The sequence below is a fragment of the Bubalus bubalis genome, chromosome 23, assembly GCF_019923935.1.
Source record: "Bubalus bubalis isolate 160015118507 breed Murrah chromosome 23, NDDB_SH_1, whole genome shotgun sequence".
NCBI classification, from domain to species: domain Eukaryota; kingdom Metazoa; phylum Chordata; class Mammalia; order Artiodactyla; family Bovidae; genus Bubalus; species Bubalus bubalis.
In genome coordinates, this window is record NC_059179.1 from 10,289,279 (window position 1) to 10,315,185 (window position 25,907).

The 25,907-nt window shown below is 38.0% G+C and overlaps 1 protein-coding gene across 2 annotated transcripts in view; it reads right to left on the reverse strand.

Annotated features, from left to right (window-relative positions):
* Positions 1-25,907, reverse strand: part of RNLS (renalase, FAD dependent amine oxidase) — a 282,481-nt gene that overhangs the window by 60,283 nt on the left and 196,291 nt on the right. For both annotated transcript variants that reach the window (XM_025274379.3, XM_025274381.3), the window contains exon 5: positions 4,106-4,279. In XM_025274379.3, the coding sequence (XP_025130164.3) occupies positions 4,106-4,279 (174 nt within the window). The remainder of the gene's footprint in view (positions 1-4,105; positions 4,280-25,907) is intronic.

Below are 25,907 nucleotides of genomic sequence, written 5' to 3' on the forward strand. Positions count from 1 at the left end.
GCGAAGAGTTGGACATGACTGAGCGACTAAGCACACATGCATGTACTCATATGACTAAAGGGGGGATGATCCTAATACTAGTTCCGGGATGGTAGTCCCACCCCCGCTCGGCAGTGATTGGTTTCAGACTTGTGAGTAACCCACGATGGCCTGTAACACAATTATGACCTATAGTACAAGAGAGTCAGTTGAGGGGTTTCTGGAAAGATTTCCTTGATCTCAGAAAAGGACAGAGACAGTAACAGTTCTTATTCCTCCTAAGCATGTTGCTGGGTCTGGATGTGACTCCAACAATTATTGCCATCTTGCTACCACTCCTCTGAGGATATCAACATTAAGAATGGAAGAGAGTATTTCTCTGATAATAGGTGATGTTGAGCATCTTTTCATGTGTTTGTTGGCCATCTGTTTTTCTTCTTTGGAGAAATGTCTGTTTGGTTCTTTGGCCCATTTTTTGATTAATCATTTATTTTTCTGTAATTGAGCTGCAGGAGTTGCTTGTATATTTTTGAGATTAATTCTTTGTCCATTGCTTCATTTGCTATTATTTTCTCCCATTCTGAAGGCTGTCTTTTCACTTTGCTTATAGTTTCCTTCGTTGTGCAAAAGCTGTTAAGTTTAATTAGGTCCCATTTGTTTATTTTTGCTTTTATTTCCATTACTCTGGGAGGTGAGTCATAGAGGATCCTGGTGTGATTTATGGCGGAGAGTGTTTTGCCTATGTTTTCCTCTAGGAGTTTATAGTTTCTGGTCTTACGTTTAGATCTTTAATCCATTTTGAGTTTATTTTTGTGTATGGTGTTAGAAAGTGTTCTAGTTTCATTCTTTTACAGGTGTTTGACCAGTTTTCCCAGCACCATTTGTTAAAGAGATTGTCTTTTCTCCATTGTATATTCTTGCCTCCTTTGTCAAAGATAAGGTGTCCATAAATGCAGATTTATCTCTGGGCTTTCTATTTTGTTCCATTGATCTATATTTCTGTCTTTGTGCCAGTACCATACTGTCTTGATGACTGTAGCTTTGCAGTATAGCCTGAAGTCATGCAGGTTGATTCCTCTAGTTCCATTCTTCTTTCTCAAGATTGCTTTGGCTATTTGAGGTTTGAGGTTCCATCTCATGCCGATCAGAATGGCTGCTATCCAAAAATCTACAAACAATAATTGCTGGAGAGGGTGTGGAGAAAAGGGAACCCTCTTACACTGTTGGTAGGAATGCAAACTAGTACAGCCACTATGGAGAACAGTGTGGAGATTCCTTAAAAAACTGGAAACAGAACTGCCATATGACCCAGCAATCGCACTGCTGGGCATACACACTGAGGAAACCAAAATTGAAAGAGACATATGTACCCCAATGTTCATCGCAGCACTGTTTATAATAGCCAGGACATGGAAGCAACGTAGATGTCCACCAGCAGACAAATGGATAAGAAAGCTGTGGTACATATACACAATGGAATATTACTTAGCCTTTAAAAAGAATATATTTGAATCAGTTCTAATGAGGTGGATGAAACTGGAGCCTATTATTATACAGAGTGAAGTAAGCCAGAAAGAAAAACACCAATACAGTATCAGATCAGATCAGATCAGTTGCTCAGTCGTGTCCGACTCTTTGTGACCCCAATAATCGCAGCACACCAGGCCTCCCTGTCCATCACCAACTCCCAGAGTTCACTGAGACTCACGTCCATCGAGTCAGTGATGCCATCCAGCCGTCTCATCCTCTGTCGTCCCCTTCTCCTCTTGCCCCCAATCCCTCCCAGCATCAGAGTCTTTTCCAATGAGTCAGCTCCTCGCATGAGGAGGCCAAAGTACTGGAGTTTCAGCTTTAGCATCATTCCTTCCAAAGAAATCCCAGGGCTGATCTCCTTCAGAATGGACTGGTTGGATCTCCTTGCAGTCCAGGGGATTCTCAAGAGTCTTCTCCAACACCACAGTTCAAAAGCATCAATTCTTCGGCCCTCAGCCTTCTTCACAGTCCAACTCTCACATCCATACATGACCACAGGAAAAACCATAGCCTTGACTAGACAAACCTTTGTTGCAAAGTAATGTCTCTGCTTTTGAATATCCTATCTAGGTTGATCATAACTTTCCTTCCAAGGAGTAAGCGTCTTTTAATTTCATGGTTGCAGTCACCATCTGCAGTGATTTTGGAGCCCCCAGAAATAAAAGTCTGACACTGTTTCCCCATCTATTTCCCATGAAGTGATGGGACCGGATGCCATGATCTTTGTTTTCTGAATGTTGAGCTTTAAGCCAACTTTTTCACTCTCCACTTTCACTTTCATCAATAGGCTTTTTAGCTCCTCTTCACTTTCTGCCATAAGGGTGGTTGCATCTGCATATCTGAGGTTATGGTAATGATAACCCTATATTCAAGACAGCAAAACAGACACAGATGTATAGAACAGTCTTTTGGACTCTGTGGGAGAAGGCGAGGGTGGGATGATCTGAAAGAATAGCATTGAAACATGTATATTATCATATGTGAAACAGATTGCCAGTCCAGGTCTGATGCATGAAACAGGGTGCTTATGGCTGGTGCACTGGGATGACCCAGAGGGACGGGATGGGGAGGGTGGTGGGAGGGGGGTTCAGGATGGGGAACACATGTACACCCATGGCTGAATCATGTCAATGTATGGCAAAACCACTACAATATTGTAAAGTAACTAGCCTCCAATTAAAATAAATAAATTAAAAAAAAAACAAAGAAAAAACTCTTAGAAAAAAAAGAATGGAAGAGAGCAGAGATGGATAAATCCTAGGTCCTTGAAGATACTGCTCTTTTATTGACTCAGTCAGTCACGAAGTCTCCCTAGCTTCTTCCTTCTAATGTATCAGTTAGATTGGGCTGCCATAGACTGGATGGCTTAAACAACAGAAATTTACTTCGTTCAGTTCTGGCAAAGGGAAGTCCAAGCTCAAGGTGCCGGTTGATTTGGTTTCTGGTGAGGACTCTCTTTCTGGCTCACAGACAGAAGGTTTGACATACAACATGAGAAGACCAAGGGCTATTTTCCTTTTCTCAGAACAAAGCAGTTGTCGAGTTAAAAATGGTTAATCCATGGCTGTTACAGGGCATTTCATGAACTGCTGATTGTACATATATGCGATATCATGTTAACATAAACAGGCCAGCCCTTAGGGAGTTTTAAGTTATAAAAGAAACATTTTTCTAAGATCATGTGCTCTGATATAAAAACCCTACTCCAGCCCAGTTCTGTCATTATAAAGTTCTGGCAAGCCAAGAGATGTTAGCTGGTGATTTTATCAGCGAAACTTTTAACTAATGCTTGATGAAACCATCACTACACCATAAAACACCATAACAAATTGCAGTGATGATTCTTTTTAAGAATTTAGTCATTTTAGACCATTACGGTTTCTTCCACAAAAAGTAGTATCGTAGTGATCACTACAGTTCTACAAATAAGAATATGCTTTCACCTTTATGACCAAAAGGAATGTTAAGTTTATTCTTGCAATTCAAATCTAATTTTACTATCTTCAACAAAAACAGTGGAGTGTAGATTTTATCCTATCCTAGTAAAGCTCATGAAACATTTTACCTATTATTTTAGTTACATTGTATACAAAGTAATTTTATGTAGTCTTCTAGATGAACATTAAATAAATAAAATTATATTGAAGTGAAGGATTTTCATAATATAGTAAAATTCACTTTTTATATCTAGCCTGGGAAGTGGAAAGAGCAGCACTCATCAAATTTTAAAAACAAAACCAAATAAACAAAAAACAAACTCCATCAAGGAACAAATGATGAGAGATCCATTTGCATACAGATGGATCCATATTAAAGCAATAGAAACTTGGGCCATTTTGAAATCTTAAACCTTCTGACACTATTTTCATAAACTCAAGTAATACAAACCATGTGGTGAATGATTTTCTGAAAAACTTTGCTGGTTTCACTGTGTATTTTATTATTGGCCAAATGTGACATTAAATTTTATCCCCCGTGGCTTGGAGTTAAATGCTTGCTCTGTTCAGAATGGCAACACTCAATTAAACAGCATTTTTCATGATCTACACCCACCATTGTTACTGTATTTAAGGGGAATAATGGGGGTACTGACCTATATTGCGTTTCTTATTATCAATGGAGATGAAGCGAATGCAGGGATTACTGGTGATGTACCGCCCAGCCCAAGGGACATCAATCTTCGTGCCAGCTTCATAAAAGAGACCCAGAGCATAGCGGGAGGAGTAGCTCACAGATTCCAGTTGCTGCCTTTGGCGTTCACTAATTACTGTGGAAGAAAAAGTACAGGGCATCAGACTTGAAAATATCATCTTTCCTTTCAGTACATCAAATACCACACTCCTTTAAACCAGTTCCAACTGTTTTTACTGACTCCATCTCACTTACGATGAATTTTGAAAGGTAATGTAAAATATCATCAGCTCTTATTTCTTTGCAGAATGATTACTGTCCTTGGCACACTCGTTTTCATCACACTGAAGGCCTAAACTCTTTAGACTGGCATTTAAAATGTCTCTGAGTCTGACATTAAGTTGTTTTTCTAGCTTTGTATCCTAGTAATTATCCTGGGATTGGCTGGCAACATTGCAACATGATAGATCCCATACACGGAGCACTCAGTGTGGGTCAGGGTCTTTGCCAAACATGTAACACGAGCATTTCACTCTATCCAGCAACCACCATACAAGGTAGGTATTATTCCCATGTTATAGGAGGAGACTAATGATTCATCTCATGAATCTCTTAAGTTCTTCCATGTCATACAGTCATGTTTGCTTATCATCTTTCTGCCAGTCGATTAGCATAGTTTCTGGAGCACAGGGACTATACCTTAGTCTTTTTTGTTACAGTCCTCTACCCTACTCATTTCAAAAATACAAAGGATGAACGTATAGAGGGATAGAAAGGCAAACAAGACATGCAAAATTAGTTAAAATGTAGGAGGTAAATAATCAAAAAATGGAAAAAGACTGGGAAATGAATTAGGCAGGTTTGGGTTCAAAACCCGACTCTACCACTTAGTAGGTAGGTGACCCTGGTCAAGCTATTAATACTTATTCTAACTATAGTTCTTGTCTATAAGTGGCAAAAATAGGGTGCATTAGTCTGTTGCGAGGATTACATGACTAATGCATATCACAATACATGGCACATATGTTCATTATTTCTTTCTATTATATAGAGAAAAATATTTAGGAAAATGGGACAATGTTCTATCTTGGGATGAAAAAGGAAATATCACCCCCCCCCTTATGTTTTAATCTCCATCTCCAGTCTTCCTATCTTTACGAGTCTCAGGGAGCTTCTTGTTCATGTATTTGCATTATTAATTTGGTTTTCAGAGAAGGCCATAGCTCTATTCTGAAGGCATAAGGCAAGCCAGTTCAGAAATGGAACATATGAAAAATTCTCATTTAATTGGTGAAAAATATCCTAATCTAGTAGGCAAACCTCAAGGATTGTGATGCTCTTGCTGCTAAGTCACTTCAGTCATGTCTGACTCTTTGCAACCATAGCCCGCCAGGCTTCTCTGTCCATGGGATTCTCCAGGAAAAATACTGGAGTGGATTGCCATGCTCTCTTCAAAGGAATCTTCCCAACCCAGGGATCGAACCTGTGTCTCTGATGTTTTCCTGCACTCACAGGCCGGTTCTTCACCACTAGAGCTACCTGGGAAGACACCTGGGAAGGATGGGGATAACTTTAGCTAAACCTTAGAGAAGTGGCTTTTGGAGGAAGACAGAAGGTAAGAAGGGTATTCAATAAATTATTTAAGCACAGTAATAATCCTAAACATTATCACAGCATATTCTTGGCTACAAAACACTTTTAGAACAAAGACTTCATTTAATCTTCACAAAATCTCTGCAAGATAGATGATTTTGCCATCCTAATTTTATATCTCTATGAAGCTGAGATTCAGAGAGGTTAAGTAACTTGCCCTAGGTTACACAGCTTCCAAGTTTGTGTGGCCAAGATGAAGCAAGAATTCCCGCACTGGAGTCATGCATATCTTCATCACTTCCACACTTCCCTTCTAGATCTGTAAGTCTGAGCTTCAAGATGAACTTTAGCATTGCTTTCTCCTCTGACATTACCGGTTACTTTGCACTCAGGAGTAAAAGCCATCGTTCCCTTTAACCATCATTTTATGTCTTATTGAAAGATTTAATTACTTGATAAATGAATGATCTTCTGACACTGGCCTTGTTACACTCGTATCCTGGGCTTCATTTTATTATTTAACCTACTTTTGGAGCTATGGGGCCTGATATTATGCTTACTGCTTTTCTTAATGAAAACACAGATCTTCAGAAATCATAAAATATTCTCACTAGGAAGAGAGAGGAGGAGATGAAGGAGACTCATACTAGCAGGTGAGCACATATTATGCACTTGAGGGTTTATCATGGTTTCCCATTTTTTTTCAATTAACAAAATAAACCAACAAAACTGTGAAATCAGCTATTTTAGCAACTGAAAGGGCTTAAAACTCTCCCTTTTTAAAAAAGAAACGTATTTTTTTCTTTGTACAAAAAATGAAGGGTGAACTAGGTTGACAACCAAACTGGACCTTTTCCTCCCCTGCTACACACATTAGTACATTTAGCTAGTTTTTAGACAAGCTGCCAAGTAGCAAATCCCACTGGGTAGTCTTTTGAAAAGGTAATTGATATCTATATAGAAACAGAGATTAACCTTAGACACCCTTGTCTGCTCCAGGGGCTCTACAATTCATTCTGAGAACAGGGAGGCGAGACTTTTGACTGAAACAATCTCAATTTCTATACAGATTCACTTACAAATAATTTTATCTTCTGGGCCTGGAAAGTTTTTGATTGTTGCAGGATCTAACAGAGTGGTTTTATTTGGTTTGAAAATTTTTGTAATGCAAAATGCTGGAGGGAGCTGCCCTAGGTCCTAAATATATCCATTTTGGCAAGGAAAATAAATGAGTTTTTTACTATCATATATTTAAAAGGGCCACAAAATAAAGGATCATGTAAAAGTGCTTGATTCCAATATAATAAAACTTTACCTGGATGTCACTCGCAATTAATTCTAAACCACTAGAATTATATAATCTTTGTAATTATATACACAGAAACACACATGCATATATAGCGTGTATATATATATATAATTAATATAATTTATGGCTATCTAATGTAAATTGTAAGTTGTATTCAATACAACTGTAAGTTGTATTGAAGGGGGTAGTTTCTAATTTACATTAATACTTCTGTCAATTAGGAGAACTTCTTATTCCATTCTCCTTGTGCCAATGCCACTGTGTACGTGAGTACATGTGGGCTTGGGGGAGGGGAAGAACAGAAGAGGGAAGGAGAGAGAAACAGAAGACCTGAATTCTACTCCTGAATAAATTAAGTACGTATTTCATTTCACTTTTTTTGTTGTTTCTCAAAGTAATTTAATTCTTTTAGTTGCCTAACATATAGAAGAGGGTTGGACATACATATTTTGCCTTAATTCCTGTGTGGTTTGGTGATGATCTCATTCATTCATTCATTGCTTGCTATATGATGGCAAGCGTTGTTCTTGATGTTAAGGATATAATAAAGTCCCTGCTTTCAGGTAGCTTTACATACACCAGTTATCAATAAATAACCAAGTAAATGGCATGTCAGTTGGTGATAGGAATTATAAAGAAAAATAATGCAGGGTAAAGGGATAAAAGTGACAGGTCTGGGCAGTAAGGCTATTTAAAATAGGCTTTCAAGGATGTGTCTCCTTTGAGGATTTTATTCTGATTGATATGGGAACCATTGCTACTGGTTATGAGCTAAGGACAGATGTAACCTAGCTTCTATATTAAAAACTATCCTGGCTACAAGTGAGGACTCCAAGGATGCATGAGAGAAACTGGGGAAAATAGGTATTGAAGTAGTCTTAGGTTGGAGGTAACAGCAGAGAAGATCAGAAGTAGTTACATTTTGGATGTAATACATGTCTATGTATATACATGTGTGTATAAATACATACATTTGCATTATATATTTTTTATAAATATGTGTATGCGTGTATTATATATACATATATATATCACATATATATATCTAATTTTAATTAAGGCTTAACTATACCTACAAAAAAGAATGCCTTGAATTTTCATAAGGTGAATGTACCAGAATAATCATTTTGCCAACAAAGGTCTGTATAAGTCAAAGCTATGCTTTTTCCAGTAGTCACGTACAGATGCCAGAGTTGGACCACAGAGAAGACTGAGCGCTGAAGAACTGATGCTGCCAAACTGTGGTGTTGGAGAAGACTTTTGAGAGTCCCTTGGACTGCAAGAAGATCAAACCAGTCAATCCTAAAGGAACTCAACCCTGAATATACATTGGAAGGATTGATGCTGAAGTTAAAGCTCCAATATTTTGGCCACCTGATGTGAAGAACTGACTCACTGGAAAAGATCCTGATGCAGGGCAAGACTGAAGGCAAAAGGAGAAGGGGGCTCAATGGACATGAATCTGAGCAAACTCTGGGAGATAGTGGAGGACAGAGGAGCCTGCATTCTGCACTCCATGGGGTCACAAACAGTCAGACACAATTTAGCGATTGAGCAACGACAACACACTTGATCTATTCTACTACTGATGGACATTTGGATTGTTTGCAGTTTTGACAATTACAAATGTAACATAAAGAACATATGTATGTGCTTCTTGTGTATCTACTAGGGATTCCTCCATCATGGAACAAAGTGGGATATATTCTAGTCTTTTGGAATGACAGAGATCAATCTCTTCAAAACAAATCCCTGGGCCCAGGAGTCTTCCTAAGGAAAGTATTTTATGATTTCTGAAGGCCTGTTTAAAAAAAAAAATAAATAAATAATGTGTTCACCTGAATTTCTCCTTACTGAAGGCTGATGTTTTTTGTCACAATAATGAATATTTCAGTAGTAATAATAAAACAAATACCTTTTAGCATTAGTTTGATATTCATTATTGATACTGTAGTTAATGGTAATGTTATATTAATGGGCAATCTGTGCTCACAGTAGTCACCTCCTTCTAGAAGTTTTTTTGTTTATAGCCAATTACAGAGGATGGCTAATTTCCCAATTTGTTACCATATATGAAGAATTTCAGCTCAGGGACAGTTGAAGTTAGGAAGTCAGTTTGTAGTATAATTATTTAAGCTCTCCATCAGTAGATACTGGCTACTCTTGATTTACTTATTATTGTTTTATCTTTTATATTGAATTCCAAGAATGTCAAGAAGTTTTATGCACAAATTCGTTCTTAATCTTTGACCATCTAATTCTGTGGGTACATGAAACCAATAGTATTTTAGCTGAATAGCTGGTTGTTCTTTACTCAAAGTGGTTGTAGAAATAGCGTTGAAAGATCCATTTTCCATATATAGTTCTCCTAGCAGGCCAGTAGAGTCTAAACTTCTACCAATCATGAGTCATTCCTTTTGTGTAAAAGCATCACAGAAGCAGTCTCATTTCATTTCACCTGGAATAAACTGGACGTTCACGTGGATTCTATGGGTATTGAAGTCATCACGCCTGGAAGCACATTTTCAAAAATAGCTTTGGCAAGCAATAAATCTAAAGTTTACTGGGGACAGACTTCAGCAGTTGTATCTGTGTGAGATTTCCCCAGGGAAATATTTCTTCCATCCTGAGAGGTATCTCTGGAGTTAGAAAAATTTGGGTTTGAAATCTGGCTTTGACCCAGAATCTGTGTGACCTTGGTCAAATTGCTCAATCCCCCTAAGCTTCTGTTTTCCTATAAAATGAGAATGAGAACAGTGCTGCCCTTAAAGGATTGTTAAGAAAATTAAATGAGATAATATCAAGTGCTTAGCATAATGCCTAACATATAAGTGTACCGAAAACCCAGCACTGCAGTTCTTGAATTTATATACCTTTCGAGGTGTCTATATATAAAGTATAACATACTTTAGAAAAAGTTTTTTGAAGCCTTTAGAGGCAATATCCTAAGTTTCAAGCACATCAAGATAAAACTAAATCAAAGATATCTCTTTGGTAGGTAAAGTATACATACTGGGTACACTTCACTTTTCAGAGCAGATGGTAAGAAAACAAAACATTGCTTTGAAAAGTAAGATGTATTAACGATACTAAAACCATTTCAGATAACAGTTTTTGAAAAATTAAAATAAACCATGGACTTCTTTAGCTATCTAATCTAGAATGCTGTTTGAAGATTTATCTTTTGAAAGTAATGGAAACCCATATTTTGTATCATCATTATCCTAGTACACTGGCATTACATTTTCCTAATCCTATTCCTAGCCCAGGACTATATAAAAACGAAAGGTGCCGAATAAATAGGCTTCTCTGTATTATCAAAAATAAAAATATCTTTATTAAAAATTTAAGATTAAGCTGGTTTCACACTCATGTTTAGGGAGAATTCTAATCATTATCTGAATACAAACTTTAACAGGTACATTCCACCTAGTTGCTATACATACCTGTTTTTTGTTGGGGGTGGAGGGAGTAATTCAGTTCAGTTCAATCACTCAGTTAAGTCCGACTCTTTGCAACCCCAATGACTGCAGCACGCCAGGCCTCCCTGTCCATCACCAACTCCTGGAGTTTACTCAAATTCATGTCCATTGAGTCAGTGATGCCATCCAACCACCTCATCCTGTTGTCCCCTTCTCCTCCCACCTTCAATCACTCTCAACATTAGGGTCTTTTCAAGTGAATCAGCTCTTCATATCAGGTAGCCAAAGTATTGGAGTTTCAGCTTCAACATCAGTCCTTCCAAAGGATATTCAGGACTGATTTCCTTTAGGATGGACTGGTTGGATCTCCTTGCTGTCCAAGGGACTCTCAAGAGTCTTCTCCAACACCACAGTTCAAAAGTATCAATTTGTCAGTGCTCAGCTTTCTTTATAGTCCAACTCTCACATCCATAGATGACTACTGGAAAAACCATAGCTTTGACTAGATGGACCTTTGTTGGCAAAATAATGTCTCTGCTTTTTTTTTTTTAATATGCTGTCTAGGTAGGTCATAACTTTTTTCCCAAGGAGCAAGCATGTTTTAGTTTCATGGCTGCAGTCATCATCTGCAGTGATTTTGGAACCCCCCTAAATAAAGCCTGTCACTGTTTCCAAAGTTTCCCCATCTATTTGCCATGGAGTGATGGGACTGGATGCCATGATCTTCGTTTTCTGAATGTTGAGTTTTAAGCCAAATTTTCACTCTCCTCTTTCACTTTCAACAAGAGGCTCCTTAGTTCTTCTTTGCTTTAGAACACATTAAAAATCAGAGGCATCTTAGGATAATTAAGTTCATATCTAGTAAGGGAGGTTTGCCATGTTTCCCAAATTTTGTGGGACCCCCAAATCAATGCATTCAGTTCAGTCACTCAGTCGCGTCTGACTCTTTGTGACCCCATGGACTGCAGCACGCCAGGCTTCCCTGATCATCACCAATTCCAGAAGCCTGCTCAAACTCATGTCCATTGAGTTGGTGATGCCATCCAACCAACTCATCCTCTGTCGTCCCCTTCTCCTGCATTCAATCTTTCCCAGCATCAAGGTCTTTTCTAAGGAGTCAGTTCTTCACATCAGGTGGCCAAAGTACTGGAGATTCAGTTTCAGCATCAGTCCTTCAAATGAGTATTCAGGATTGATTTCCTTTAGGATTGACTGGTTTTATCTCCTTGCTGTCCAAGGGGCTCCCAAGAGTCTTCTCCAACACCACAGTTCAGTGCAGTGCAGTGAAGTTGCTCAGTCGTGTCCGACTCTTTGCGACCCCATGAACTGTAGCCTACCATGCTCCTCCGTCTACGGGATTTTCCTGGCAAGAGTATTGGAGTGGGTTGCCATTTTCTTCTCCAGACACCACAGTTCAAAAACATCAATTCTTCGGTGCTCAATTTTCTTCATGGTTCAACTCTCACATCCATAGATGACTACTGGAAAAGCCATAGCTTTGACTAGATGGACCTTTGCCAGCAAAGTAATGCCTATGCTTTTTAATACGCTGTCTAGGTTCGTCATAGCTTTTCTTCCAAGGAGCAAGTGTCTTTAATTTCAAAATCAATGCATTAAGTGGCATTAAAAAGGGAAGAAAAGATACTTCCTACTCCCAGCTCACCAGATGAATCAGAAAGTGAAGGAAGTGTAGGAATTTAGGTGCTGACATTTGTTTCTCACAACGGGCATTCCAGAGCTGTGAGGTATTTGAGGGAATAGATACTCAATGATCCTCTGGGTCAATATTGCCTTAATGAAAACATTGGCACTTCTCACAGTTGTAAAGTTTCCTCCCTCTCATTTTGGTGGCCAGTTATATCACTGTAAATGTATTTGTTTTTTTTAAAGTTCACAGAGTATTAGCATGTTAGAATATTATGCAAATTTAAAGAAGTCATAAACAACATTTATTGCTTTGGTTAAAAAAGATTCCTAGGACCCTGAGACATAACGACATTGCAGTTTCTAAGCTATAATAATACTTACTTGATCATGACTTAATCTTATTTTGTTCATGGTAAAAATAATAAACAGGGAATTATTTTAGGAGAAGTTCTTAGGCTTCCTGGCACTCCAGCTATACCGGGGTCAGAATTCACGCTGAAATGTCTTTGCAGGTCTGTGAAGGCGCAAACTGTTAGTGCTGTTTCTAGCACTGGTGATGAATCAGGTTTCCTCCCCTGCCCTCAGTGATCCAAGAGGGATTTCTAATCCCTGCTGTCTCTCCATTTCTCTAACCATAAGGAACAATCTGTCAAGGGCAAAAAGCAATGTTTTCTCTCTGGTCTCTGTTTCTGCTTTCTTGCCACTGTATCCAAGTGCCCTGTGAAAAGGAGTATTCAGCTATACAGCTGTGGCTGTAGTTGGCTCTTCATAAAGTCTTGGACCTTCTCCCAATCACATAAAGTCTCTGCTGTTTTATATATTCGCTATCCACTCTTCTCTTTATCTGGATGGAAGGTCTGTGAAACTAAAATGATAGTTGCTTATTTCTATGGCAATTCGTTCTATCCACAGGATTAGAAAAATAAGCATTTTTAAACATAGACGCTGTTTTCTGAAAGAATGTGGGATGATTTAACTCAAGCATTGTCTGCGGTAAGTCCACTATGTGTCCAGCACTATGCCAGCCACCACAAAACACCTCTACACAAAACACTGAACAGACTCTAGGATAGATTTTGGACTGAGACATTAAATAATTTGACCCTGGGTATTATCAATATTATCCTTGGGAAACTTCTTTTTGGATATCAGAATAGCAAACATATACAGTAAGTCTGGAAACCACAATAATAAGGTTGGGAAATTCTTGCCTCATTTCCATGCATTCTAAATTTTTAGACTATTATGCTATCATTCTTATTGTAGGAAAAGTGCTGAGCTTCAAATGAGAAAGAATATAATAATAAAGTATTGTGTGTACTCATATAAAATGTCACAGAATATCATATATATTTTACAGCCGCTCTTCCCAGCCTATCCATTTAATTACTTTATGGCCATGCCATTCGTGAGCAATATAGTCATTCTAAAATTCATAATAGTAAAAACTTTATTACATGTCACCTCATATTTTTATGCAGATATATATATTTTTATATTTAGGACTAGAGTTAATTTAGACTGAGGCAATGACTCAAAGAATTAATATTTTAACTCAAACTTCCATAGTTTTAGAAATCAGAAAGCAATGTTTACGAGGACCTGGAATCTGCAGTATTAAGGCAAAATGTCAGAGTCTGGTGGTGTAAGCTTTAGGACACTCAGAAATATGTTCATCTTGTACTTTGCAAACCCGCTAGCTTCTTTTCTGTTTGCATAATAACAACGCCCCACAATGCTTAGCTAAAGCCAAAGCAAATAAACTGGACTTGGGGAAAAAACTGTAAATGGCACCAGACTTCATTTAATGGAAGCCTGCAGCATTTTACTTATTTTAAGTCATCATACTCCCACAACTAACAAAAACCTTAATTTGACGAAAAGCACGATTACTTAAAAGTTTCTTTTTAAAATTAATTTACTGGTAAAACATTGTTCCTTTTTCTTTGTTATCTTTGGTTTGTTCCCATTTTAAACTTAAGTTTTTGCTGCCAAGTTTCAATCATTTCCCCCTATTTCTCATCTGACCCTTACATCACTGTGAATGTTTGACCTGAAACATCTGACAAAGGTTATCTTTAACTGAACACCTGCATTTCTGAGCCTCAGCAAAGAATTTTCTGTGTATAAATAAGTGCATATCAATATAATGTGATACACATATTTCTCCTTACTGAGCATCAGTTTCCTCATCTGTTAAGTAGTGGAATGACCTTAGCTTTAAAGGGGTGATATGAAGATTAGAAATTTTATATTCTAAATATAATAAAGTTTTGGAAGTTTTACATTCTGAATATTATAAAATTATATATATATATAATTTATATATATATATGAACAAGCTTCCCTAGTGACTCAGTGGTAAAGAATCTGCCTATAGTGTAGGAGATGTGCAGGAGATGTGGGTTCTATCCCTGGGTTGGGAAGATTCCCCAGAGAAGGAAATCTACCCCAGTATTCTTGCCTGGAAAAATCTCATGAACAGAGGAGTCTGGCAGGCTACAGTCCATGGGGTCTCAAAAGTTCCAGACACAACTTATCAGTTCAGTTCAGTCGCTCAGTCGTGTCCAACTCTTTGCGACCCCATGAATCACAGCACGCCAGGCCTCCCTGTCCATCACCAACTCCTGGAGTTCACCCAGACTCACGTCCATCGAGTCAGTGATGCCATCCAGCCATCTCATCCTCTGTTGTCCCCTTCTCCTCCTGCCTCCAATCCCTCCCAGCATCAGAGTCTTTTCCAATGAGTCAGCTCCTCGCATGAGGAGGCCAAAGTACTGGAGTTTCAGCTTTAGCATCATTCCTTCCAAAGAAATCCCAGGGCTGATCTCCTTCAGAATGGACTGGTTGGATCTCCTTGCAGTCCAAGGGACTCTCAAGAGTCTTCTCCAACACCACAGTTCAAAAGCATCAATCCTTCGGTGCTCAGCCTTCTTCACAGTCCAACTCTCACATCCATACATGACCACAGGAAAACCATAGCCTTGACTAGACGGACCTTTGTTGGCAAAGTAATGTCTCTGCTTTTGAATATGCTGTCTAGGTTGCTCATAACTTTCCTTTCAAGGAGTAAGCGTCTTTTAATTTCATGGCTGCAGTCACCATCTGCAGTGATTTTGGAGCCCCCAGAAATAAAGTCTGACACTGTTTCCACTGTTTCCTCATCTATTTCCCATGAAGTGATGGGACCGGATGCCATGATCTTCATTTTCTGAATGTTGAGCTTTAAGCCAACTTTTTCACTCTCCACTTTCACTTTCATCAAGAGGCTTTTTAGTTCGTCTTCATTTTATATATATATATATATATATATATATATATATATATATATATATACACCAGGCACAAAATAGAGGCAAATCAAAAGTAATAATAACAAGTATTGCTATTTCTTGTCGCAGGGAAAGGAATTAATAAGACAGCCTTAACTGGTATAGGAAGGTATCAATTCTTCAGCGTTCAGCTTTCTTGACAGTCCAACTCTCACATCCATACATGACCACTGGAAAAACCATAGCCTTGACTAGATGGACCTTTGTTGGCAAGGTATAGGAGGTACAATTATTAAAAGGAGATTTAGAAGAGGAAACAAGAAAGGAAACAAAGAATTTTTCCTAGCTCATCTTTGGAAAGATATAACTTTTATAGCCAATTTTATAGCCTCAAGGTGTTCACCTCTGACCTATCACTTAACTTCATTTAAATACTATTTTCTCAACAAGTTTATTCTATTACATTTTTTTTAACCAGGTATGGGTTTTTATCAGGCATCTGTTATTAATCAGAGTTAGTATATAATTTAAATCTAATATAGTCAGCCAAAGCACTTCTTTAGCCTGGAACATACTAGGTAGTTTTCTTTCTTCTTATAACATATTCCAGATCCATTGCTCTACCATCTGCAGTCAGAAACATAAATTCCTCCTTTGCTTTCCTGTCCTAAACACTTACCTCACAAACCTGTTTACTCTTTGTGTGTGTGTGTGTGTTAGTCGCTCGGTTGTGTCTGACTCTTTGTGGCCCTGTGGACTGTAAATGGGATTTTCCAGCAAGTATACTGGAGTGGGTAGTCATTCCCTTCTCCAGGGGATCTTCCCAACCAAGGGGTCAAACCTGGGTCTCTTGCATTGAAGGCAGATTCTTTACTGTCTGAGCCACCAGGGAAACCTCTTTGCTTGCAGATAAATGTATACAGCTGCTAGAGCATCATCTCCATGATGGGATGACAAATAGGATCTTGTCATTGTATTATGTAAAGAGAAAATTCCAAAGATCAAATCTTTCTCCACACCTGTCTGCTTGGGGACATTAAAACAGAGCTAGTCTCATTGATTTAGAGAAGGCAATGGCACCCCACTCCAGTACTCTTGCCTGGAAAATCCCATAGATGGAGGAGCCTGGTAGGCTGCAGTCCATTGGGTCGCTAAGAGTCAGACATGACTAAGCGACTTCACTTTGACTTTTCATTTTCATGCATTGGAGAGGGAAATGGCAACCCACTCTAGTATTCTTGCCTGGAGAATCCCAGGGACAGGGGAGCCTGGTGGGCTGCCGTCTATGGGGTCGCACAGAGTCGGACACGACTGAAGCAACTTAGCAGCAGCAGCAGCAGCAGCAGTCTCATTGATTACATGGAAATTTAGAGTAAAAATACGGGATTACTTGATGAAGTCATTTCAGACATATCTGGTCTCACCCTTTGTTATGGTTATCTCATGTATATGAGAATTCAATTGCAGATGCTTTTTCCAAGCTTCCACCCTATACCACCTGACCCTCACCTCCAGCTTAGGTAGCAAACCATCTGTCCTGGTTAGATGGACACCTGATGGCTTACTTTAGCCACCTCCTTTCCTCTACTACAAACTCAAATCACCTCGTCCCCTTTCCCCCTCCCCCTCATCCAAGTTGTTCTGCTGTCACAGGAAGATCTCTTCTTAGTCACCAACTGCCTTCTCTTCTCTTTCTCTTATTCTATTTACAAACAAAACAAGGGCCACTACCACAGTAACAGGACAGAATAATTCCTTGACCCCCAAATAAATTGAAAATGGCTTTAATAGTTGGCAATGCAAGGATAAGGAAAACCACATATTTTGTAGTGAAATTATAAGTAATAATGGACCTAACTTGTAGGGGTTCCCTGGAGCCCCCTTCAGAATCTCACAAATGACTCCATCAACCTCCTCATCTGGCTTTCCCTCAATAACTAGTGTTCAGTATAAATAGAACACTTGTATTGTTCTCTACTTTATTTGAGCAAATGAATAGTATTTCTATTTTATTAAGGCTAAATTGGGCTTCCCTGGTAGCTCAGATGGTAAAGTGTCTGCCTGCAATGCAGGAGACCCGGGTTTGATTCCTGGGTCAGGAAGATCCCTTGGAGAACAAATGGCAATCTACTCCAGCACTCTTGCCTGGAAAATCCCATGGATGGAGGAGCCTGATAGGCTACAGTCCATGGGTTGCAAAGAGTTGGACACGAGTGAGGGGATTTCTTTGGAAGGAATGATGCTAAAGCTGAAACTCCAGTACCTTGGCCACCTCATGAGAAGAACTGACTCATTGGAAAAGACTCTGATGCTGGGAGGGATTGGGGGCAGGAGGACAAGGGGACGACAAGAGGATGAGATGGCTGGATGGCATCACTGACTCGATGGACATGAGTATGAGTGAACTCCGGGAGTTGGTGATAGACAGGGAGGCCTGGCGTGCTGCGATTCATGGGGTCACAGAGTCGGACACGACTGAGTGACTGAACTGAACTGAACTGAACTGAGGGACTTCACTTTCACTTTCAAGGCTAAATAAGTTTTTGTGGACAAAATGGAGATAGCATATTAGAACACTGTTTCTATAAGAATGTGCTGTGCTCAGTCAGTCAGTTGTGTTTAACTCTTTGTGACCCCATGGACTATAGCCCATCAGGCTTCTCTGTCCATGGAATTCTCCAGGCAGGACTACTGGAGTGAGTTACCATTTCCTCCAGGGGATCTTCCCGACCTAGGGATTGAACTGGAGTCTCTGGTGTCTCCTGCATTGGCATGCGGATTCTTTACCACTAGGGCCACTCTTTACCACTGAGAAGCCCCTTTTATAAGAATACACATTCCTAATTCAAAACAACCAGATTCCAGACAGAGAATTTATAGACTGAGAAGTGCCTCGAGTGGGAACTCATTTATGTTCTGGTTTCTCACTCAGTACCAGTTTCACTGATGCTAGCTTGTCCTCTTGCATAACGATGCAGGGGCATGGTGCAAAAGGAGAAAATCAGAACAGGCAGCCCACAAAAAAAGTTAATTCATCTCTGTTTTGAGTAAGGTATGTTGAGAAATTGAATTGAATGATGCAGTGAATAAAATATTTATTTCATATATGCAATATAGATGAATCAATGTCACTCTGAGAAATTTAACTTTTTAATTTGCTAACTTGGTGTTTGTATTTTAAGAGCAATTGCAAAATAATAATCTATTATTCTCTTGCAAGTGTCAAAAAAGATGATATTGTGGGGAAAGCAGCTCCAACTATTACTCCAGGATGGCTAGAACAAGCATGCACTCTTCATTTTTCTTTGCTAGTCCCTGACTCCCCTGTCTTTATTTCTATGAAGGCAAGAAACAAAATCAGGGTGGGGTTATGAATTTGCGTAACAGTATATTCAGCAATCTAGCTGCATGAAATTTATGCAAATCCTCTGCTAAGCACCCTGCAGTTAACAATCAACTAACAGTACGTAAATATCACAGATATAGTAAATAGACAAAATCAGACATTCACATTAATAATATTAAAAGAACACAGATAGCTTTAATAAAGAATATAAACTATTTTCTTTTTGGAAAAAAAACTTTGTTCTAAGAGTCTTGGTAAAAGTACTACTCTATGTACTAATGCACTTAAATAAAAAAAACAACATAATACTTTAACTTTCACCAGAAATAGTAACCCATTTTACAAATCATTTCTTAAACTTAAGAAACTTTTATATAGGAAAATTCTCTTGAAGCAAAGTATTTGTGTAGCTTATTAAAATCACAAAATTAGCTACACGAGCTTCTTGCTCTCTTGAATATGATTAAAAAAATTCTTTAAAAAGTTCAAATGCAAGGTAAGTAAGGTGTATTCTGCATGTTTCTCTCTCTTCCTCCCTCTCTCCTCCCACAGCTCTCTTCTTTTTCTCTCTCTCACACACACAGAAAGCATTTTTGCTATTCACTTGTAAACTCAAATCACTTAACTCCTGGTAGTTACAACAAAAAACAGCAAAAAAAAGCAATTTTATGCTCAGTAGTGGGTGCTCTAATGTTGAAGAGTGAGTCAAATTAAGGACAGAAAATTTCTTTGGTTTTGTTTACGTAAATGTGAAAATGTATAGTTATTAAGTGGAGTGTGCAAAATTAATAATTTCTCATATTCTAATAAAATGACCAGTCTTTTTAAAATTTTATTTTTAATTAGGGGATAATTGCTTTACAATACTGTGTTGGCTTCTGCCATACAGCAACATGAATCAGTCATTGGTATACATATGTCCTCTCCCTCCTGAACCTCCCCACCAATCCTCACCCCAACCCACCTCTCCAGGTTGTCACAATTCCGCATGTCGAGCTCCCTGTGTTATACAGCAATTTCCCATGGCTATAGATTTTACATATAGCAATGTATATGTTTCAATGCTATTCTCTCAATTTGTCTCACCTTCTCCTTCCCCCAGGCTACCCTTGTGGCTCAGCTGGTAAAGAATCCGCCTGCAATGTGGGAGACCTGGGTTTGATCCCTGGGTTGGGAAGATCCTCTGGAGAAGGGAAAGGTTAACCACTCCAGTATTCTGTCCTGGAGAATTCCACTGACTGTATAGTCCACGGGTTTACAAAGAGTTGGATATGACTACCACTGTGTCCAAAATCTGTTCTCTGTGTCCGAGTCTGTAGTTAGGCCCTACAAATAGGTTCATCAGTACCATCTTTCTATATTCCATATATACACATTAATACGCAGTATTTGTTTTTCTCTTTCTGACCTACTTCACTCTGTATAACAGGCTCTAGATTCATCCACCTCACTAGAACTGACTCAAAACAGTCATTTTCTAATAACATTTTGAGTAAAGAAGAAATTTGTCCAAGACCAAGTTGTTTTTTAATCAGGCCAAAACATAATGGTAAATTTAGCCTAATTTTTTTTCTTATCTTCCCTTTTTATCCCCCCTCGCACTCTTTCTCCCAAAGAATGAATGAAACTGTGAAGAATTATCAGTCTGATGTGTGGTAAATGGTCTCCAGTTATCTGACTTGCGTTTTCCCTGATAACCAGTGTGGCAGATAGATTTTCCCTGAATGGGTGCAATGATATCCCTCATCAAACATTCTTTTGTTACATCCTTTCTATCAAGAGGTAGGGTCTATGTGACCTGTCTTTGAATTTGAGGCAGCTTATGACTAATGCAGAACTGACACCATAAAACACAATTTATGCCTGGTTCTCGGGAGGCTCAATCTTGGAACCCTGTCTCCATGTTACGCAGAGTCCACCTGAGAGGCACACAGGTGTCTGGCGGACAGCTCCAGCCTTCACCAGTGCCAGCTTAGACGCTGGAATGAAGGTGCCTCCAGGAGGTGTCATTCCCCCAGCTGTGGAGTCACCCCCCAGCTTCTGAGTCCTCTAGAAGAGATCTCAGACACTATAGAGCTAAGGCAAGCTGTTCCCACTGTAATCTGTCCAGATTTCTGAACTTCAGAGTTGCTAAGGTAGTACAATGGTTGTTTTGTAACTAAATTTTGGTGTGATTTGGTCACACTGCAATAAACAACCAGGGAGGTACATCATCTTTTCATATGTTTATTGACAATTTGCATTACTTCTGTGAACTTTGCCTTTTGACTCCTGTGTTGTTTTTGTCTTCTTCATAGATTCCACAGAAAAACATCTATTTCTGCTTTATTGATATGCCAAAGCCTTTGACTGTGTGGATCACAATAAACTGTGGAAAATTCTGAAAGAGATGGGAATACCAGACCACCTGACCTGCCTCTTGAGAAACCTATATGCAGGTCAGGAAACAACAGTTAGAACTGGACATGGAACAACAGACTGGTTCCAAATCGGGAAAGGCTGTATTTTGTCATCCTACTTATTTAACTTATATGCAGAGTACATCATGAGAAACGCTGGGCTGGATAAAGCACAAGCTGGAATCAAGATTGCCAGGAGAAATATCAATAACCTCAGATATGCAGATGAAACCACCCTTATGGCAGAAAGTGAAGAGGAACTAAAAAGCCTCTTGATGAGAGTGAAAGAGGAGAGTGAAAAAATTGGCTTAAAGCTCAACATTCAGAAAATGAAGATCATGGCATCTGGTCCCATTACTTCATGGGAAATAGATGGGGAAACAATGGAAACAGTGTCAGACTTTATTTTTCTGGGCTCCAAAATCACTGCAGATGGTGACTTCAGCCATGAAATTAAAAGACACTTACTCCTTGGAAGAAAAGTTATGACCAACCTAGATAGCATATTCAAAAGCAGAGACATTACTTAGCCAACAAAGGTCCATCTAGTCAAGGCTATGGTTTTTCTAGTAGTCATGTATGGATGTGAGAGTTGGACTGTGAAGAAAGCTGAGCGCTGAAGAATTGATGCTTTTGAACTGTGGTGCTGGAGAAGACTCTTGCGAGTCCCTTGGACTGCAAGGAGATCCAATCAGTCCATTCTAAAGGAGACCAGCCCTGGGTGTTCTTTGGAATAAATGATGCTAAAGCTGAAACTCCAGTATTTTGGCCCCCTCATGCAAAGAGCTGACTCATTGGAAAAGACTCTGATGCTGGGAGGGTTTGGGGGGCAGGAGGAAAAGGGGATGACAGAGGATGAGATGGTTGGATGGCATCACTGACTTGATGGACATGAGTTTGAGTGAACTCTGCGAGATCATGATGGACAGGGAGGCCTGGCGTGCTGTGATTCATGGGGTCGCAAAGAGTTGGACACAACTGAGTGACTGAACTGAACTGAACTGAACTGAATCCTACACTTGTTATAGATATTGTAAATGTATTCAATCAGTTGTTTCTAGGTGATAGAAAACTTTGTGTTTTATGTAGTCAAATTTTCCAATTTTTTTCTTTTTTAGTCTTGAGATTTTGTATCTTCAAGGAAAGACTTTTCCAAATGAATATTATAAAAATAATCCTATAGTCTCCCAGTAATTTTACACCTTTATGTACGATTACCTCTTTTTTAAAACTGAAGTACAGTTGATTCACAATATTGTATTAGTTTCAGGTATACAACAAAGTGATTCAGTTATGTATGGATATATATATATATTATTTTCCATTATAGGTTATTACAGGATATTAAATTATGACCAACTCTTTAATCCATCTTTAAATTATTATTTTATATCGTATAAAGTAGGGGAAATTGAATTCCTTTGAAGCAGATAGTCAGTTGTCTTTATATTATTTATTTAAATAATCTTTCTCCACTAATTTAATATGCCTCTTTTATCATCTAAATTCTTAAGTATATGTCAATTTCTGGACCTCATTCTGACCCACTGATCAATTTGAACATTTCTATAAAAATGTCATTTTATTTTAATTTCTATAGCTTTCTGATATGTTTTAATATCTGATAGAGCAAGTAACCTGGCCTCATTTATTCCCCATACTACAAATTTCTTGGTTAACTTTAAACATTTCATCTTTCAGATGAATTTTAGAAACAACTTGTCAATTGTCTTATTAAGAAAATTGTTCTGATTAATGTGGGACTAAGTGACATATTTATTGTACTGAGTCCTCTTGAACATGAGTATGCTTCCTTATTCATCCATTTTTTTAGGGCCTTCAGTAAAGTTTTAGTGTTTTCTTCATCCACTCATATACAATTCCTATTTGATTTATTTCTAGTTAGTTTACTGTTTTTGTTATTCTTGAAGATAGAGGTTTTTTTAAAATAGTGTATTTTCTAATCAGTCATTTCTATAATAAAAATACTAAATTGTGTATGTGTGTATTTATACCTATATGTATCAAAATATATTTTATATTTCTTACATTTAGCTTTCTTTTCTGTTATTTACTACTTTATTAATTGTAATAGATTTTCAGTTGATTCTCCTTGGATTATAAATGACCATCATGTCATCTACAAACAATGACAGGATTACTTCTTCCTTTCCAAAATGTATATCTTTAATTACTTTCTTTGCATGATTGCATTGGCTAGCGTCTCCTTTACCAGTGCTTCCTAAACTTTAATGTGCATGAAAATTACTCAAGGGTCCCATTAACGTGCTGATTCTGATTTTAATAAGCTGCCAAGTGATGCAGACCACATTTTGAGTGATCAAGTTTTCCTCTACTCTGTTAAGTAGTAGTGATGATACAGGTCTCTGTGTCTTATTTATGACCTCACTAAGAATTCTAAGTACGTATTTAGAAATTTATGTAGCCCCATTTATGTAGATAAACAAATTTAAATATATTAAGGACCTTGCCCATGTGGCAAATGTCAAAGCAAGGCTCAGTCCAATATGAGCAAGTTCAAAGCCTTTGTTCTTAATATTTATTCTACACTAACTTTTGTGATAAAAATTAGTATACGTCTAACAGAGCCTGTTTTAAAATGCAGATCATGGATCATCTACTGTTGAACATTTTGCATCAGATTTTTTAACCTACTTTAACATTTAGTTACTTAGAACAGGGGTTGGTAAAAGATGACCCCTACCTGTTTTTGTATTGCCCTCCGTCTGAGAATGGTTTTTAGATTTTTAAATGATTGAAAAAAATCAAAAGAAAAATAATGCTTTGTGACACATGAAAATATATGTATTAAATGACAGTATCCATAAATAAAGGTTTACTGGAACAAGGCATGCTTGTTTGTTTACATATTGCTCATTGCTGCTTTCCTGCTCAAGCAGCAGAGTTAAGTGGAGGGGTTGTGACGGCTCATACGGGCTGCTCTCATCACTGTGGCGCTGCTGAGGCGCACTACAAACCACAGTGATGCAGTTATGATCTGACTGTATTTCAAGTACCATGCTGTACTGTGACATCGCTTATTATTATTTTAAAATTACCACTGTATACTCATCATGTCCAAACAAGAAGAAAAAAGTAGACTTCAAATGGCAAGTACAGTCTTGTGTGGATGATTTTGTTATCAAATTAATGGCAAATCATTGTGCTTATTGTGGACTGATACTACAGCTTAAAAAAAAGAAATATAGTACACGTGGCCAATACTAAACTTAAATACTTATCGCAACTTATAGGAAAGCAATAGTCACAAAATAAAAAAAAATTAACATGGAATATCTCATCACAGCAGAATTTTTACAAAAATAAAAAGTGAAAATGAGGCTTTAACCAAAGCAAGTTTCTGACTGTCTCCTTTGTTTCCCAAGCAAGGAAAGCTTTTTGCTGATGGTGAGTAAATTAAACTATGTTTGACTGCAGCAGTTGAAGAAATTGTCTAGACAAAACAAACTTAAGACTATTGGCTTTTGGGGAGAACAGTTGCTTGAAGGGTTCAAAATATTGGGAGCAACATCAATAGTCAATTAAAAAACAAGGCAAATGATTTTGGGTGGTTTTCTCTGGCTCTTGATGAACTGACAAATGTTACTGATACTGCTCACTTGTTATTTACTTAAGGAGTGAATCCTGCCTTTAAAGAGACTGAAGAATTATCTTCTACAAACAGTCTGTATTGTAAAAACTATAGACAAGTATATTTTTGAAGAAACTGAGAGAACACTAAGTCAGTACAACCTGAAGGGGAATCTTCTAAGATGCGTTCCAAACGACGGTGGTAAAATTAAGCAGAAAAAAGGCTTAGTTACAGAAATTTACAAAGCTTATGAACTTGCAAGGCATTTTAAGCCTATATTCACAAGCAGGTAATCTGTGGAAAATACTTAAATGAATCATGTATAATTGAAACAGTGTTAATGGGGAGCTTCATTTATTTTTGTAGACTTAACCATTATAAGTTCTGTAAGTAATTGTCAGAATATTATATACAAAAGAATTACTGAGTAATAGTAATAATTTTTGTGATTTTTTTTTCTTGAGGGTCAAGGTTGAAATTTTTATAAATGGTATGTGCTACCATCAACTACTTTATTGGATACTGAATGGATTTGGAAAAAAGCTTTTGTTGCAGAATTGATAATGCTTCTTAACAAATACAACCTAAAATTATAAGGCAAAACAATACTTAAAAGTAAAACTTATACTGTAGTCATTTCAATGACAATTAATGTTGCTTGAATCACATGCAATGTCAAGCTGTTTTATACATTTCCTGTGCTGTCAAAAGTTAAAAGAAGCAAGGCCTCCATTTCCACACAATTATGCACCAGATACATTTTCTGAGTTCAAACTACAGTTCCAGCAGCATTTTTTTCGGACCTTGATGCCAAGTGCAAATGAAATTTCCATATTTCAAAATCTATTTAACTGTGCAATTGAGGAGCTTCCACCTACCCTTCAATTGGAAGTAATTAATTTAATGACATGCTAAAAGGCGAATATCAGGAGACAAATCGGGCAGAATTCTTTAAATGCCTTCCAAGCAACGAATGTGCTCAATTAAAATCATATGCTCATGGACAGATATTAGTATTTGGCAGTACCTATCTGTATGAAAGGACATTTTTCAAAAATGAAATATGTAAAATCTCATTATGAATCAGCATTAACAGATGGACATGTGCAACTGATTTTGATGACAGGAAACACTAACTTTGAACCCCAATTAAGAGAAATGTT